This window comes from Hemiscyllium ocellatum, chromosome 8, assembly GCF_020745735.1.
Source record: "Hemiscyllium ocellatum isolate sHemOce1 chromosome 8, sHemOce1.pat.X.cur, whole genome shotgun sequence".
Lineage (NCBI taxonomy): Eukaryota > Metazoa > Chordata > Chondrichthyes > Orectolobiformes > Hemiscylliidae > Hemiscyllium > Hemiscyllium ocellatum.
In genome coordinates, this window is record NC_083408.1 from 75,840,079 (window position 1) to 75,858,979 (window position 18,901).

The 18,901-nt window shown below is 39.5% G+C and overlaps 1 protein-coding gene across 1 annotated transcript in view; it reads right to left on the bottom strand.

The window, feature by feature from the left end:
- Positions 1-9,191: 9,191 nt before the first annotated feature.
- The window catches only part of LOC132818198 (60 kDa lysophospholipase-like), a 108,742-nt gene continuing 99,032 nt past the window's right edge, over positions 9,192-18,901 (bottom strand). Inside the window, exons 14-16 of the mRNA XM_060828975.1 lie at positions 18,080-18,179; positions 17,401-17,466; positions 9,192-9,197 (exon numbers count right to left, since the gene is read on the bottom strand). Coding sequence (XP_060684958.1) covers positions 9,192-9,197; positions 17,401-17,466; positions 18,080-18,179 — 172 coding nt within the window. The remainder of the gene's footprint in view (positions 9,198-17,400; positions 17,467-18,079; positions 18,180-18,901) is intronic.

The following is an 18,901-nucleotide window of genomic DNA, read 5'->3' on the forward strand; positions in this document are numbered from 1 at the left end:
TATACCAAAAAAAATGAATCTACCGTGCCTGCCTCTATTACCCTACATGCATGGATCTTAGCAATGCCTGCCTTTTACAGGTCATTCTGCTATAACTCAACAGTTGTGTTCCTCTGCAACCTTGCACTATAGAAAATTGAGCTACAGTAAACTGCAATAAGAGATTGCGCTGTGGAAAATCGGTTCAGCAGAAAATTTGCTTTGTAGTTGGAACATTCCTTTTTAAGCCTATGAAGGTCTAATTCCTCTTGTTGTTTTTCCAGGATCTTGATGACTAGATTAGTGCTGTATCCTGCTCTTGCCATGAAATTTAATTATCTTGGTTTTCAAATTCCATCCTGCTCTCACCTTCAAATTGGACTCTGCCCTTCTCTTCTTTAAATTTTCCAAATCTTTTTCAGTATTTAATATAGTTGCAAGCCCATGGATTCCCATGGATTACTACATTTCTGACTTGCTGCAGACTGCAATCAATCCATTTCATTTTCTTGGTCTGCATTGCGTCAGTTCAGGCAGTGCAATCTTCAATACTAACAGTTCGATATATTTTCACACACTTCATCTCTCACCCCTACCCCCACCCTCCTAAAACTACTATAGGTTGCCCTTGTCCTTAACTTTCATCGCTCCCGCCTTCATATTCAGTCAATCATCATCTGCCAAATCCAAGGTGACCACTGCCAAAAACATCTTCCCTTGCCCTGTCATTTCAATATTCCAAAGGAATCTTTCCTTCTGGAACAGCCAATTCCATTCTCCACTTATCCTCAATACCCCATCTTTCCTTCAGCACCCTTCCACATGATGCAACCCTGTCCTTGTATCTCCCTTGCATCTCAAAATTAAAGTCCCAAAAAACCCTCGAAGTGAAACAGCAATTAACCTGTTCTTCTTTTAATTTAATATACAGCATTTGATGTAACAGCAGGTTATCTGATTACCATTAGGCTCGATTTTTATTCAAGATTTTTACTGAACTCAAATTTCCCCCTCTACTATGATAGTTTCAAACCTATTGATGTTAACATTTCTGAGTTTGTTTTCAATTTACCATTGTGAAGAGGTCTCCTGTATCAGCAAGGAAGTCTTAAATTCAACCTGGTAAACTCTGCATCATCACTTCCCCTCCCAGCAGTCAATTATTATGGGGATCCCCTCCATGCATCAACAGTGCTCCCTAAGCTGCATCAGTTTCGCAGGTTGAGTGTAAACTCCAGTTGACCTCGGTTCAATTATCATAACTGGCTTCTTATTTATCATACTTATCAAGTAATTGCTGTCTAACCACTTGCAAGGAGTCAATATGCTGACCAGCAAAGGTATATTTCACGTCTGCTTGCCTCCATTCCCGCTCTCATTGACCCCAAAATCCAGCCCTTAATACCAACTGGGGCATTTAATGTCACTCTGTCATGGGAAGAGGTTCAATGAAGACTTAAGTGCCATGACAGAAAAATAGCAGATTGCAGCAGAGTGTTGGGGACAGGTGCAGGAACAGTGCAGAACCAAGACTTTTGCAATTATGTAATTTGTTAAGAAATTGACAAAGAAAGTCAGAGATAAATAGAATTGTTTTCCACAGTGAGATGGTATGATCTGGAATGCAAGCCTGAAAGCAATGGTGGAATCAGATTCAACATTCATTTTTAAAGGGGATTTGTTAAATACAAATGAAAAATTACAGGATTATGTGGAAGGAGAAGAAAAACATTAAAATTAGTAGTTGTATTCTGTATTTGTTTTATTCTGGGGAGACTCTAGTTAAGACAATCTGTCAAATCAACCTGTCGATGTCATCAAGCATTTTTAGTGAAGTTTTTGAAACCTCATCTTCAGCCTGAGATAAATGTTTAAGCGATATGATTGCTAATTTGTTACTATTTAACACAGATCCTTTCTATTTTCTGGAAGTTTCATTTCTTGTTTGGGTTAATTTATGTGCAGCAATGCACTTTATGTCAACAGGATTTTGTTTTATTCATCCCTGGGTGTGTTGCATGCAAGGGTTGAGTTATTTTTCACTAAGTAATTACTTTGATTAAGCAAGCAAGGCATTAAGTTATATTATGTTCAGTTGTAGTCAATATAAGACACTTACGTGCAATGTGACAAACTCACCTTGTACCCAGCATTATTGGGGGGGGAGCAGGGGCAGTGAGAACATGCAACTTTTCAATGTTGCATAAGCAACCTTATGTTCTTTCACGTATTAAATTATTATCAATTACCTGCTGCTATTGTTATGACAGGTAAGTAAATAAGGTTTTTTTGTGTGGTAAAGGAAAATAATAGCTCATTTGTAGTGTATAGAGAGAAAGAAGTGATCACATTTTGCTAAATAAATTCTTTGAATTAGAATTATATAATAGTCTGTGATTAGTTTTGACTTATTTGATACATTCTGTATAGCTTTTGAGCACACCTTATAATTTTATGTATTTGTTTTACATTAAATAATTTTAAGGTTAAATGTAACTTTACCATTTGTTGAAAGTAAGGTAACTCTTCCATTTACCATCAATCATTAGATAGAAGTAGAACTTCAGTACAGAACAAGAAAATTGTGACCAATCAAACAATTGTGAACAGGCATCATGAAACGGAGCGATGAAAACCATTGCTCTTTTTAAGCATTATCTCTTTTGCATGAATGATAAATCTAATTGAGTCACAAAGTTGTACAGCACAGAAACAGACCGTTCAGTCCAACTCATCCATGCCGACCAGATATCCTAATCTGATCAAGTCCCATTGGCTAGTATTTGGCCCGTTTCCATCTTAACCCTTCCTATTCATGAACTCATCCAGGTGCACTTTAAATGTTGTAATTGTACCCACCTCCACCACTGCCTCTGGAAATTCAATCCATACACACATCACCCTCTGCATGAAAAAGTTGCCCGTCAGGTCCCTTTTAAATCTCTTCCTCCCTCAATTTAAATCTATGCCTCTAGTTTGGACTCCCCTACCCGGGGAAAAGACCTTGGCTATTCACCCTAATTGCTGTGAATGTTCTGAAAACTTGAAGTGGGTTTTGTAACTAATCAGGACTAGTAAACCTTTGGATTGGCCTTTTTAACCTAATCTGAGGTTATCATTGAATTGGGTATTATAGTTTAAAATATAGTGAACCCCAAGTTTTACAAAGGCAGCAATTGTTACTCATCCCTAATTGCCCTTGATAAGATGGGAGCGAATCACTTTTTTTGAATTCTTACAATCCATATATTGTAATTGTTTTGGAAAGATTTTTGATTCCAGTGAAGGAATTGCAATCTCATTCTTCATAGGAACACTAGTCATGGTTTGGAAGGTGGGTGAGAGGGGAAAGATATAAAAGAGACCTAAGGGGCAACTTTTTCATGCAGAAGGTGGTACATGTATGAAATGAGCTGCCAGAGGATGTGGTGGAGACTGGTACAATTGCAACATTTAAGAGGCATTGGGATGGGTGAAGGGTTTGGAGGGATATGGGCCGGGTGCAGGCAGGTGGGACTAGATTGGGTTGGGATGTCTGGTCAGCATGGACGGGTTGGACTGAAGGGTCTGTTTCCATGCTGTACATCTCTATGACTCTATACTGTCAAAGGACCTTGATTGAGTTTCTGCAATGCCTATTGTATACAATACACATTGCTACCACTGTGTGCCGCTCTTGCAGGGAGTGAATGTTTAAGGTGATTGATGGGGTGCCAACCAAGTCAGCAGTTTGGTTCTGGATGTCGATGAGTGTCTTCAGAGTTGTTGGTGTTGCAATTTTGTGATTTGTTTGAGTCACAATTTACGACTGAATGACCACGAAGGTTCATCCATAGCATGCCCAAACAGGCTGATTCTCAAATTGCCATAATCTTACCAAATCATAGGGCTGCTCTCTCATTAGAGAGAGTTCACTGTTGGTGATTTAACTTGAGGGCTACCACACCTCAGGCAAGGGAAGTGGTTTCAAAGGTGAGTACTTCATGGTAACCTCAGGCAAGGGGAGAGGTTGAAAAGGAGAGTCTTTCATGGTAATCTCTGCCAGTGTAGGAATCAAACCCACACAGTTGGCATCACACTCCATGCAAACCAATCATCCAGTCAACTGAGATAATCCGACCTCTGGAATTCAATGACCTCACATATGACCTTACCATCCTGTAAACCCTTCTAATATGTCAATGATAGGTGGTACGAATGAAAGAACCTCCTGGTCAGCCAGAACCCTACATGTAATAACTTCAACACAACAGCCACTCCATGTTCACACATTCTACATCAATTTTTTGACTCAGGCTATATATACTCTATAACAATTGTCCTTCTTGTTTTGACAAAAAAAAAGCTGCATTCATTCATGCAAATGAAGAGGATTCCATCACATTCTTGTTGATGGTGCAATAGTTGACCACTTAAGAATCTAGTGGAACTAGTGCATAAGATCATCCAGGGGATTTTCCACTCAGAATCTGTGCAAAGGCAGAAAGGAACAACATTTTGATCTTAATGACAATCACTTGAGTCATAGAGTCATAGCACGGAAACAGACCCTTCGGTCCAACTCATCCATGCCGACCAGATGTCCCAACCCAATTTAATCCCATCTGCCAGCACCCGGCCCACATCCCTCCAAACCCTTCCTATTCATATACCCATCCAGATACATCTTAAATGTTGCAATTGTACCAGCCTCCACAATTTGTTGAAAATAAGATAACTCTTCCTCTGGCAGCTCATTCCATACACGTACCACCCTCTGCATGAAAAAGTTGCTTCTTAGGTCTCTTTTATATCTTTCCCCTCTCACCATAAACCTATGCCCCCTAAGTTCTGGACTCCCCCACCCCAGGGAAAAGAGTTTAGTCTAATTACCCTATCCATGCCCCTCATGATTTTATAAACCTCTTTAAGGTCACCCTTCAGCCTCCGACACTCTAGGGAAAACAGCCCCAGCATATTCAACCCCTCAAATCCTCCAACCCTGGCAACATCTTTGTAAATCTTTTCTGAACCCTTTCAAGTTTCACAACATCTTTCCCATAGGAAGGAGACCAGAATTGCACACAATATTCCAAAAGTGGCCTAACCAATGCCCTGTATAGCTGCAACATGACCTCCCACTCATTACTCTGACCAATAAAGGAAAGCATACCAAACGCTTTCTTCACTATACTATTCACCTGCGACTCTACATTCAAGGAGATATGAACCTGTACTCCAAGGTCTCTTTGTTCAGTAACACTCCCGAGGACCTTACCGTTAAGTGTATAAGTCCTGCTACAATTTGCTTTCCCAAAATGCAGCACCTTGCATTCCTGTAAATTAAACTCCATCTGCCACTTCTCAGCCCATTGGCCCATCTGATCAAGATCCCATTGTAATATTACCTTCTTTGCTGTCCACTACACCTCCAACTTTGGTGTCATCTGCAAGCTTACTAATTATACCGCTTATCCAAATCATTGATATAAATGATGAAAAGTAGTGGATCCAGCACCGATCATTGTGGCACTCCACTGGTCACAGGCCTCCAGTCTGAAAACAATCCTCCACCATCACCCTCTGTCTTCTACCTCCAAGCCAGTTCTGTATCCAACTGGCTTGTTCGTCCCATATTCCATGAGATATAACCTTGCTAACCAGTCTCCCATGGGGAACTTTGTTGAACCTCTTACTGAAGTCCATATAGATCATGTCCACTGCTCTGCCCTTATCAATTCTCTTTGATACTTCTTCAAAAAACTCAATCAAGTTTTGATTTGGTGACACCGGTGTTCAACTGGGGTTTACAAAGTTAAAAATCACACAACACCAGGTTATAGTCAAACAGGTTTAATTGGAAGCACTAGCTTTCGGAGCGCTGCTCCTTTGTCAGGTGGTTGTGCATCAGATTGTTATCACACTTTTATGTGTTTCAAGACATCTAGCACTTCCTCCTCCATAATATGGAAATTTTCAAGATGTCACAATCTATTTCCCTACATTCTATATTTTCCAAGTCCTTTTCCATAGTAAATACTGATGCAAAATACTCATTTAGTATATCCTCTATCTCCTGCGGCTTCAAGGCCTTCTGTTTCCTTCTTTCCTGCAGGTTCAGAAGGGTCCACTTTTTTGTACATTTTTTTTAGAGGTTCTAAATCCTCAGTTAATTTTTTTCACTTTTTTCTGACCCCCCCAACCTAACTGCAGTAGTGCTTATTTTTCCCAGCACGCATGTTTCCATTTTTTTTAGATTACGAATTGCTATTTAATGCAAGTTGAACACTGTAGTTGGCTTTGTTGCAATTGTATGATTAAGAAATATTAACTGTAAACATTCATTTTGCAAACAATAAGGTTTGTTTATTTTTCTATGTCAGACTCTACAGTTCATTAAATTAAAATCATATTATACCATTTAAGTGTACTAAATATATTTGTCTTAAATTTCCTTTATCTGCTATTTCAGCCTGATGTTACCTAAATTTGATATGCAGGTGCTGGTGTTGAACTGGGGTGAACAAAGTTAAAAGTCACATACCAGGTTATAGTCCAATAGGCTTACTTGTAAATACAAGCTTTCGGAGTGCTGCTCCGTTGTCAGGTAACTAATGGAGCAGGATCATAGGACACATAAGTTATTGTAAAAGATTCATAGTAAATATATTATCGTAAAAGTAATATAAAATTATAGTTATAATTTATAGTAAAAGGACAGCCCTCTACCTGTGCATAAGTCCTCTATGTGCGGGTTTGGGTAATTATCCACATGTGAGAAGTAGCTCACCATTGTTTAAAATCCCAAGCCTTTTAATACAAATCAGCAACTGAGCCAACTGCTTCTCATACAAGACCGGAACCAAAGTTGTACCCTTATTCTGTAAAGTTGCCTGGTATAGGTTTTCAGTCTCGCCAAGGTCTTATGCAAATTTAAGGGTTGGAATCCAGGCTGAATTTTATTAAAGGTTGGTTCTGAAATCACTGATACAGCCACATCAGTATCAACCTCCATTAGAAGCTGGTGACTACTAAACCAATTATTTTAATTGGTTCTGATTTGGACATTGTTAAGCAATTTATCTGTTCCAAGCCAGATGTTGGGTGGACTTTCCAGAGTGTGCACTCTCCTGATACTAAGCTGTAAGTTCTCTTCATCAATTCAGGCCTAGTGGAACTCTGTTGTTGTCTCAAGTCCACATACCAGCAGCAACTATAATAGGTTGCTGGAGAAAGTTGCTGGTTTCTGGAGAAAGTTTAACCATTTGGCTAAGATTTGGCTGTGTTTTGCCATTTTGGTGTGAAGTGACTAGAGTCCCTGTGTTCAGGGTATGCCATTGTCTTCACTGTGTTACCAAGCTGAGTCAGCCTAGCTGGGGGGGGGGGGGGGGGGGGAGGGTGCGGGTGGGGTGCCCAGTGTACTCTAACTCATATGTTCCCCTTGCAGCAATTTCTAATGACAAAGCCAGTTTTAGTGCCTGTTTGAAATCCAGTTGTGTTTCAGCTAATAGGTGCCTTTGCATGGTTACATCATTAATCCCACATACCATAGGGTCTGTCAGCATCTCATTTAAGGTTAAACCAAAGTCATTTGTCTCTGCCAGCTGACTTAACCTCGTCAAAAATCCTGAAACGGATTCCCCGGTTCTCGAACTGCTGAGTAAAACTTATAGTATCTCAGAATTAGAGGAGGTTTGGTGTCATAATATTCCTTAAGTAGGTCCATCAGGTGCTGCAAGGTTTTAGTATCTGATGCCTCGGGAAACGTTAGGCTCCTAATAACTAAAAAACTTGAGGTTCACATTCTGTCAGGAGAATTACTCACTGCTTTCCATCTTCCCAAATATTTTTTGCCTGGAAAAAGTAATGCATTCTTTCCAAATACTTGGCCCAGGTTTCAATGAGAGGATTGAATGAGTCACGCTTTCCAAATAATGGCATTGTTCCAGAAATGCTTAACCCAATTCAAAGACAACTGTTGCAAACAAATTTCTTCAGGAGAGTATTTTTTCTCTCTTGCTATCACCAAGTCACCCTTTACTTATATTTAGGCTAAAGTGAGGACTGCAGAGGCTGGAAACCAGAGTCTAGATTAGAGTGGTGCTGGAAAAGCACAGCAGGTCAGGCAGCATCCGAAGAGCAGGAAAATCGACATTTCGGGCAAAAGCCCTTCATCAGGAATGGAGGCCTATAATAGCAGAAGATGGCTTCGATCCATCAACTTGTGGGTTATGGGCCCAACACACTCCCACTGTGCCACTCACCTCCCACACTTACTTATATTTGCGTAGTAGTTTTCACTGTTCTGGCCTTCCTCAGAGCCAGCTTTGAGAGTGGCCAGAATACCTGACACTACTGTTCATTTATTCTTTTTCTGAGAAGATTCTAATCACTTGGTCACATTTTTTTTAAAGCACCACACTACTGCCATGCAGTGGTAGTGTTTATTTAATCCCCAACATCCGTGTCATGTCTGGGCACAGGTGCAGGACACAGTGAAGAACAACAATTGCATAAGTATTTATTTATATTCCACCACCAGGAAGAAAGGAAAATTCATGTAGGGAGTGACAAGCAAAGGACAATGTTGAATGATCAAAGAAGGTGAAGAGGAAGGCAGGGACTAAATCAAAATAGAATCGGAGAGGGAAATAAAACACACCACACCCCATGGTCAACACTGCTGTTTCTCTCCTTTTTTTCTTTTTTTTGTTTATCTTTTATTCTCTTCACCCCCCCACACTACCGCCTAACTGCGGTAGTGCTTATTTTTCCCCCACACCTATGTTGTGTGTGTACAGGTGCGAGACACAGTGAAAGACACAAGGTGTATAAATCTTTATTCAGTTTCCATCACCAGGAAGAAAATTAACACCTAGGTGGTCAGTGACAAGCAGGACCCTTCACATCAAAAAGCAATGCTGTGTGATCAAACAGTGAAGGGGAGGGCAGGGATTAAATCAAAATAGAATCGGAGTGGGAAATAAAACACTCCACACCCCCTGGTAAACACTACTGTTTATATCTGTCAGCCAGGGCTCCCCGGTTGACCAGGTAAACAGACCCAATCAGGGAACTCATATTCTTTGATGTCGACTTGGCTGACCTTGTAAAAATCACAACATGATATACTATGTAGCAATTATTTTCAATTTCGAAGAGAATGAAGAATTTCATGAAACATTCTTGACTTTTGATTGTGCATCTGTATATCTGTTCTTAACAATGGACACCTAAGCCTGAAAAATAAAAACAATAGCATTTAAGAATGTAATTAAAACACATCATGAATAACAATGCAGGTGATGTGTCAAGACTACTGTAGCATGTAGGAGCTCCTGAATACCATTGTGCTTCAGGACAAACACGACTATTTGAAGTTTGAGAAGCTTCAGCACTGGGTTTATAAGCTGGCGACTGAACCATAAGACACTACATTGCAGCAGGGATGGAAAAAAAATAACCTTACTGCTTTGTAACTAACAGTCAAACTACTTTGGAAAGGTCTTCTGATTTGCTCAGTAATCAGGGTCAGGAGGACATGACTGTGAGTGAGACAGGTATTAGAACTCAGGATCCAGAGGCTCTGAAATTGTCCAATAGGTTTGAGGATGCGAGATGAGAGCAGGGACTGTAGGGTGGACATGCAAACAGACCAAGAGACCATAGCACATAAGATCGTTCAAGTTACAGGGGAGGGAGGAGCAATAAATAATGTATTCATAGTAATAATAGTAGGAGAAGGTGAAAAGGGAGTGAGGGACTTGGATATGATTCTTGGATAGATAAGAGCAGGAGTCCAGAAAGCTGTGTTGCCTGCCTGGTACCAGGGTTCAGGACATCTGCTCAGGGCTAGAAATGGATGTTGCAGTGGAGGAGACAGATTCAATTGTCATGGTCCATGTAAATACCAGTGACATAGAGAGAACTAATGAAGAGCTAGGAACTAGATTGAATAGCAGAATATCAAAGTTAATAACCTTTGGATTATCACCTGAGCTCCATATAAATTGGCATAGGCTACATAACTTTAAGGAGTTGAATATGCAGCTCAAAGACTGATGTGGGAGAAATGGGTTGTGCCTCATGGACTAGTGCCAGGGAAAGTGGGCCTAGAAGTTTGAGATAGTGTACATCTAAACTGGGCTAGGACCAGTGTTCTTGTGAAATTCATAACTAGTAAAGTACAGAGGGTTTTAAACTAAATAGTGGAAGCAAAGGATTAAATGTGGAAATATCTGGCACATCAAAGAGTGAAACGGTAAGAGAGGAAAATAGTGATATGGAAACGAAGGTTAGAGAATGGCAAGAAGGCACAGAGAAAAAAAGAAACTGGGATACAACATGTTTATCAAGATAACAAAATAACAAAACTAGAGCCTTTGGATCTGAATGTAGGTAGTATTCACATCAGAGTCAATAAATTGATAGCTCACGCTCAAGTCAATAAATACAATCTGATAGCCAAATGAAGTCATGACTTCAGAATGACAAGGATTGAGTTGTGAATATCAAGGATATATAGTAAGAAAATTAAGAAGCCAGAAAAAGGTAGAAGAGTAGCACTATTTATCAAGGATGGCATTCGTGTGATAGTTCGAGATTACCTTGATTCAGGAGATCAGAATGTCGAAGCAGTTTGAGGGAGATGGGGAATAGTAAAGGGAAGATGTCATGAATGGGAGTAATCTAGAGGCTGCCTGACAATAACTACAAAGTGTACAAGAAGGAAACTATTGCCTGCCTATTTTAAAGGATGGCATTAATCATGGGTGACTTTAATCTACATATGAATTCGAAAAATCAGATTAGCAGTGGTAACCTGGACAAGGAGTTCATTGAATTCTTTGACATAGATTTCTCGGAGCAAAACATTTTTGAACTGACCAGAGAGCTGATTATCCCAGACTTGGTGCTGTGTAATTAATTACAGGATTAATTAATGATGCTAAAATTAAATACCTCCAATTTTAAAAAGAGAAAATTAGGTCTCAGAATAAATTTCAAACTTAAAGAAGTGCAAATATTTAAGCATGAAAGTAGAGCTAGCTGAAATGAACTGGCATACTAGGTTAAATGTACATCAATAGATTCATTTAAGGGGGGGTGTTTCACTAAAATCAGAATTAAGTATATTTGTACTATAAAGGAAAACCTCTAAAGGGAAGACCCACCATTCATGGTGAGTGAAAAAGTTAGGAACAGCGTCAAACTTAAGAAAAAAGCATATAACTGCAAAAAGAAGAGTGGCAGATCAGATGATTGATCAAAATATAAAGTAAAGCAGGAAATTACACAAAAAGATTAACCAGGAGGACAGAGTCTGAAAGAACACAAGCTAGAAATGTAGAATGAATAGCAAGAGTTTATATAGGCATTTAAGAAAGAAAAAAATAAGTAAAGTGAGTGATGGTCCTCAAGAGATGAGAATGGGGAGTTAATAGTAAAATAGTGAATAGTCAGCATGGCTTTGTGGCTAGGAAATTATGTCTCATGGATTTGATTGACTTTTTTGAAGAAGTAACAAAGAGGATTGATGAGGGCAGACTGGTGTACATGATCTATATAGACTTCAGTAAGACGTTCGACAAGGTTTCTCATGGGAGACTGTTTGGCAAGGTTAGATCTCATGGAATACGGGAAGAACTAGCCATTTGGATATAGAACTGGCTCAAAGGTAGAAAACAGAGTGTGGTGATGGAGGGTTGCTTTTCAGACCAGAGGTCTGTGACCAGTGGTATGCCAGAAGGGTCGGTGCGAAGTCCACTACTTTTTGTCATTTATACAAATGATTGGGATGTGAACATAGGATGTGTGGTTAGTCAGTTTGCAGATGACACCAAAATTGAAGGTGTAGTGGACAGCAAAGAAGGTTACCTCAGAGTACAATGGGATCTTGATCAGATGGGCCAATGCACTGAGGGGTGGTGGATGAAGTTTAATTTAAATAAATGTGAGGTGCTGCATTTTGGAAATGCAAACCAGAGCAGGACTTATACACTTAATGGTAAGGCCCTGGGGATTGTTGCTGAACAAAGAGACCTTGGAGTACAGGTTAATAATTCCTTGAAAGTAGTGTTGCAAGTAGATAGGATAGTGAAGAAGGCTTTTGGTATGGTTTCATTTATTGGTCAGAGCATTGAGTGTAGGGATTGGGAAGTCATGTTGCAGGTGTACAGGACATTGGTTAGTCTTCATCCTATTGGAAGGACGTTGTGAAACATAAAAGGGTTCTGAAAAAGATTTTCAAGGATTTTGCCAGTTGGGCTATAGGGAGAGGCTGAATAAGCTGGGGCTGTTTTCTCTGGAGCATCAGAGGCTGAGGGGTGACCTTATAGAGGTTTATTAAATCTTGAGGGGCAAGGAAAGGATAAACAGACAAAGTTTTATCCCTGGGTTGGGGGAGCCCAGAGCTAGAGGGCATAGGTTTAGGATGATAGAGGAAAGATATAAAAGGGAAATAAGGGGCAACTTTTTCACACAGAGGGTGGTATGTATATAGAATTAACTACCAGTGGAAATGTTGGAGGCTGGTAAAGCATTTAAAAGACATCTGGACGGGTATATGAATAGGAAGGATTTAGAGTGATATGGGCCAAGTGCTGGCAAATGGGACTAGATTAGGTTGGGATATCTGGTCGGCATGGACGAGTTGGACCAAAAGGTCTGTTTCTGTGCTGTACATCTCTATGACTCTAAATGGTGGATGAAATGAACAAATAGTTTGCCAAGACAGAAGGGAGAGAACAATGTAGTAAATTACAATCACGGGGGAAGTGGTACTAAGCAAATTCGTGAAGTGTAGGCTGACAAACCTTTGGGTACTTATGGACTTCATTCTAGAGTCTTAAAAGATGTTTCTTGTGAAGTAGTAGATAAGTTAACATTAATTTTCAAAAATGCCTTTGAAGTAGAGCATAGAAATATAACTCTATTCCAAATGGGAGGGAGTCAGAAACAGGAAAATATAGGCCAATTCACATGACGACTGTTGTGGGGAAATTGTTATTATCAATTATTGAAGATATTGTAGTTGCACACTTAAAAAAATTCAAGGTAATCAGGAAGAGTATGGTTTCATCACAGGGAAATCATGTTTAACTCTTTTTTAAAATTCATTCATGAAATGTGAGTATTACAAGCTGGTCAAAATTTATTGTCTGTTCCTAGTTGGCCTTGAGAGGGTGGTGCTAAGCTGTCTTCTTGAACTGCTGGAGTTCATATGATGTAGGTAAACGTGTAATGCTGTTAATGAGGGAGTTTGAGAATTTTGACTGAGCGACAGTGAAGGAAGGATGGTGAGTGACTTGAAGAGGAACTTCCAAGTGTTGTGTTCTCATATATCCACTGCTCATGACTGTCAAAGTGGAAATGGTCATTGATTTAGAAGGTACTGTTTGAGGAATGCTGATCAATTTCAGCACTGCTTCTCATAGATGGCACAAACTATTGGTGGTAGAGAAAGTGGGTGTTTGTGGATGCAATATCAATTCAGTGGGTTATTTTGACCTGCATAATCTCAAACTTCTTGAGTGTTTTTGGAGTTGCACTTGTCCAGGTCAGTGATGAGTATTCTATCATTCTTGCACCTTGCAGATTGTAGACAGCTTTGGAGAGTCAGGACTTGAATTACTCATTGTAGGATTCTTAGCGTCTGATCTGCTCCTGTAGCCGTTCTATTTATATGGCAAGGAGAAAGTGAGGACTGCAGATGCTGGAGATCAGAGCTGAAAAATGTGTTGCTGGTAAGGTGCAGCAGGTCAGGCAGAATCCAAGGAGCAGGAGAATTGACGTTTCGGGCATAAGCCCTTCTTCAGGAAGAATATTTATATTTATATGGCAAGTCCAGTTCAATTTCTGGTCAATGGTACTTCCAGGATGTTGTTTGTGAGATATTCAGAAATGGTGGCACCACTGAATGTCAAGGGATGATGGTTAGATTCTCTCATGTTGGAGGTAGTCATTGCCTGCCAGTTAGATCGTGCAAATGTTAGTTAACACATGTCAGCCCAAGCCTGGATATTGTCCAGTTCTTGTTTCTTTTGAACAGGGACTGCTTCAACATCTTGAGGAATCATAAATGGTGCTGAACATTAAATAATCAGCAAACATTCCCACTTCTGATCTTATGATGAAGGAAAGATCATTGATGAAGTAGCTGAAGGTACTTGGGCCTAGTACACTAGCCTAAGGAACTCCTGCAAGATGTCCTGAAGCTGAGATGACTTCCAATAACCACAATTATCTTCCTATGTGTCACGCATGACTCCAACCAGTGGAGGATTTTCCACTCACCATCTTCACAAACCCCCACCCCCAATTCCCATTGACTCCAGTCTTGCTAGGGCTCCTTGATGCCACACTTGAACAAACGCAGTCTTGATGTCAAGGGCAGTAACTCAAATTGAATTGAAATGAATTTAATTGAATTTATTGTCATGTGTAGTGAGACACAGTGAAAAGCTTTATCTTGCAGCAATACAGGCAGATCACATAGTTAAGTAGCATAGATAAGTAAATAATAGGTAACAGCGACAAAAACAAAAACACAGGGTCAGGCGAATGTTAAGAGTTTGTGAATCTATTCACTATTCCAACAAGATCATATCCAGAATTCAGTTTTTTGTCCATGTTTGAACCAAATCTGGAATGTGGTCAGGAGCTAAGTGACTTGGTGATCAGTGAGCAGGTTATTGCTGAACGGGTATTGCTTGATATCACTGTTGATGACACCTTCCATCACTGTACTGATGATTAAAAGTAAACTGATGGGCAATAATTGGCTGGGTTGGATTTGTCCTACTTTTGTATACAAGACATACTTGAGCAATTTTCCACATTGTCATATACATGCCATGTTGTAGCTGTATTGGAACATAAAGCTAGATGTGCCTCAAGTCTTCAGTACTATCGCTGGAATGTTGTCAGGACTGTTGCCTTTGCAGTGCCCAGTTCTTCCATCTACTTCTTGATATCACTTGAAATGAATCAAATTGGCTAAAGACTGGTATCTGTAATGCTCGGGACTACTGGAGGAGGCCAAGTTGGATCATTCACTTGGCACTTCTGACTGAATGTTTCAGCCTTATCTTTTGCAGTGATGTATTGGGTTCCTCCATCATTGAGGAGGGGATATTTGTGGAGCCTCCCCCTTCATTGAGTTGTTTAATTGTCCATCACCATTCAGAACTAGACAGGACTATAGGGCTTAGCTCCATCAATCACTAGTGCTATTAGGAACTCAATAATCCTGTGATGCAGTTTCACCAGTTTGATATCTCATTATTTTGATATGATGGAGCTGCTTCTGGCATGTCCTACACTCATCATTGAATCAGTGTTGAGCCACTGGCTTAATGGTAATGGTAGAAGGAGTGATTTGCTAGATCTTGAGATTTCAGATTGTATTAGGAGTATGATTCTGCTGCTCCATGGTGTCACGTTAACATGCAGTCCTGGGTGGCTAGATCTGTTCAAGGTTTGTTTCATTTAGCATGGTCATAGTGCCGCACAACACTATCTCACAGGGTTCTCAATGTGAAGGCTGGACATTGTTTCTTCAAGAGCTGTGCAGTGGTTACCCTTATGATACTGTCATGGTCAAATGCATCTGCAGCTGGCAAATTGGTGAGGATGAGATCAAGTAGTCTTCCTTCTCTAAATTTAAACAACTTCAGATTTTGGAGGTCCGAAATGAACAAAATGAAATTGTTGAAGAAAATCAGCAGGTCTTGCAGCACACGTGGAGGGAAAACGTGTTAAGGTTTTGAATCCAGTGACCCTTCTTCAGAATGGAACAGTTCCTTGCCACCCTCAGTGCTTCCCCCCAGGTATGTTCAATATGGAGGAAGGACCAACTGGGTCTTCCAGTCAGTAGAACAGTACTTAACAGGGATGGTGATGGTGGTATCTGGACAGACTCATACTAATGCCTTAAAGATAATTTTGATTGCCTTTATTCAGATTGTTGCTTGACTAGTATATGTGACAGCTCTCCCAATTTTGGCACTCACCCCTAGATGATAGTAAGTAGGATTTGCAGGGTTGACCAGACCGTGTTGGCTGTTGTTATATTTAGTGCCGAGGTTGACATCAGATGATTTGTCTTGTTTTGTTTAGACTTTCTGCCAATTGTTACAACTGAATGGATTGCTAGATTATTTCAAAAGGGCAGTTAAAATTCAACCACATTGCTGTGGGTCTGGAGTCACATGTAGGCCAGACCAGGTAAGGGTGGCATTTTCTTTCCCTTCATTAATTAGCTAGATGTTTTTTCTGACAATTAAAAATGGTTTCATTGCTTTTACTTGCACCATCTGTCATGATTTGAGCTTGCTACCACTCTGCCATTGCTTCACCAACTAATGTTGCACTAATGTTGAAGCACTAACATGCGCTGTGGATAAAGGGGAGCCTATAGGCACAGAATAAATGAATTGCCAGAAAGTATTTGCTCAGATGACACATCAATGGACATTTCAGAAAATAAAAGCTCATGCTGTAGGGAGTATCATACTGGCACGGAGAGAAGATTGGCTGGCTGGCAGGAAACAGTATGTGTAAATGATTCTTGGTTAAAAATCTGTTTGGTAGAATGTGATAAGATGAGTCCCACAGGTATCTGTTAAAATTTACAACAATGTTTTGGATGTGTTCTGTTGATGGCATGAGGAAGTTGCAAGTGGATACAGGAAGATTGAGTTAGTGGGCAAACATCTGGTAGATGGCATAAGATGTGGGAAATGCGATGTTGTTCACTTTGGCAGGAAGAATGGAAACACAGTGTCTTACATAATGGGAGATTAAATGTGCACAGGGAATCATATGTTCTGGTACGAGTCACAAAATGTTAGTATGCAGGTAAAGCACTCAAGAAGGATAGAAAGTTGCTATCCTTTATTTTAGAGGAAGTGAACAGTACTTTGTTTTCATATGAAGAGGAAAATAGATTTTTCCCAGATTTCTCTTGTATATGTTAAGTGACAAGATACTTCCAGGTGAATGTTAGAATCCTGGGAAATATTACTATGTATTTTTCTTGCTAATTAATGAGAGTTAAATTAATTACGAGGATTGATGTGTTAATACTTATTTTGAACTTTTTAAATCCTGCTTATGATATGCCCTGTTTAGGAGCTCTGTGAGTTGATATGATGGAAAACTACAGCTTATTCTTTTTTAACTAATTGACTTAATTGAACTTCAACTATCTACTATAAGATACATTGATATAAGTAAATGTTACTCTGCATCATTTAAAGACACATGCTACAAACATAGCAGGTGTATGTATTTACACAGCACAACATAGAGTAAAAGTTCATACCTTTATTGTCACAAAGCCTGAAGCAAAAACTACAGTTAATGAATCTTTTAATTCAGAGTTCTAAGTCATAATGGAATTGTTGTGGTCAACAGCCATTGAATTTATGCAACTCTTACCTTCTTGTTTTGTTTGAGTGTTGACTGAAGAAATTCAACAACCTCCTGATTACCAGCAGCCAAAGCCTGAAAGCAAAGTCAGATACATTGATACAACTTAGCTTCACCCAAGTGAAAAATGTGATTCATATCACTGAGGTGCAAAAAGTTATCTTTAAATACTAGAAAGGAGCGATTGAGCTAAGACTATCAAAGTAACTGTATGGTGGTACAAACATTGAACATTGCTGAAAGATGAGACAGGCTGCCAAATACAAAAACAGAAATTGCTGGAAAAGCTGACTATCTCTGGCAGCATCTGTGGAGAGAAGTCAGAATTAACATTTTGGGTCCAATGACACTTCATCAGAACCAAATGTTTTTTCATCTTGCACTCATCAGAACAAACACAAGAATACCAAATTTCAAACTACAAAGCAATAATTTATGCTACAGGGGAAAGAAAAGGGTGCTGATTATTTAGCAAATAAACTAATCAGCATTCATTTATTCTGTGGTATAAATTATTGTGGTAATTTGAAATTTGACATTTTTGTATTTGCCCTGATAGGGCAAGAAGAACATTTCCTTCCTTTTAGCAAAGTAGCACATGTACATCATTTGGGAGGAATGCCACCTGGAGAGTTTTTTTTAACTTTCCTGGGTTTCTCTCAAATACCATACAATTGCATTTTCTTACAACGTTCAGTGGAGTTTGTCCATCGTAGCTACAGTGGTCCATGTCGAGCCCTGCAAGGTGCCAAGCCTTCAATCCTTCCATGTCACCATATGCAGCCAGGCTGTGTGCAAAAACAAAAATGTTGTATACTTTTATCACAGAGGCAGAAAAAGCAAATGTAGAAAGTTATGTAGGACTCATTTTGTTTAAAGGCATCAATCAGTTGGTAAATATCTTGTGTTTTTGCTAATATCATCATGAGTCAACTCATAATCTGTTCAGCTTTACATAACACTTCATCATAAAAACTGAGTGGATAAAAGAATAATCTCTTATTTAAAAGGTAATTTTAAATCAATAATTTCTTGTTACAAAGGAAATAGAACCACCTATCTAAATAACCAAAAACACACAAAAGCACAGGGCAGAAGGCAAAAAAAATTTCTTTCTGTCAAGATTTACATTGGGGAAAGAAAGGATAAAGTACTGAATGTTCAGACCTCGGCCAGTCTTGTGTTCTGACATGTGTAGATGTGCATCATCAGCATAGGAAGATGTCTCTAGCATCATTGTTACAGCATCTTTTGTAGGACGTAATTCTTTCGAATTTTCTTCAGCAGAATAGTGAAGGTCCAGACTGGACATAGGCTCAACTCTAACATTGGATCCACAACTTTTCAGAAACAGCAGAGCTGAGATGGGAAGCTTTTTTCCTTCCTCAAATGGCAATTAGAAACTCCAAAGCAGAGCCTGAACCTCATAGTTGTAAACCCATTACAGCAGGTCATTAATAGACAGCAGAGTTGATAAGACATGTGAGTATCAAGAAAAACATTGTTTATA